At 36.6% G+C, this 202-nt stretch overlaps 1 protein-coding gene across 1 annotated transcript in view; it reads right to left on the bottom strand.

Annotated features, from left to right (window-relative positions):
- The window catches only part of LOC119589286, a gene marked incomplete in the record, with an annotated part of 113,340 nt that overhangs the window by 12,055 nt on the left and 101,083 nt on the right, over nucleotides 1-202 (bottom strand). Inside the window, 1 exon segment of the mRNA XM_037937904.1 lies at nucleotides 1-70. Within this exon segment, the coding sequence (XP_037793832.1) occupies nucleotides 1-70 (70 nt within the window).

Here is a 202-nt window from a genome sequence, read left to right as displayed (position 1 = left end):
GTTCCTGTTTGCGCTTCATTGACAGCATCATCAGCCGTTCCTTCTTCTTCTCCATCTCAGACACAGATGACTAGAGTAGGCAGTTTTGTATACAAGTTAAAAAACTCATCTAATATAATGAGCAGAAAATCTTACTTACTTTGTTCTTTAGAACATCACATCATCTCTCATAGAACAAAGATACCTACACAAACTAATCCCT

Source organism: Penaeus monodon, chromosome 25, assembly GCF_015228065.2.
Source record: "Penaeus monodon isolate SGIC_2016 chromosome 25, NSTDA_Pmon_1, whole genome shotgun sequence".
NCBI lineage: Eukaryota > Metazoa > Arthropoda > Malacostraca > Decapoda > Penaeidae > Penaeus > Penaeus monodon.
The sequence above is the reverse complement of the archived record's forward strand: the minus strand, read 5'-3'. Positions and strand labels throughout refer to the sequence as shown.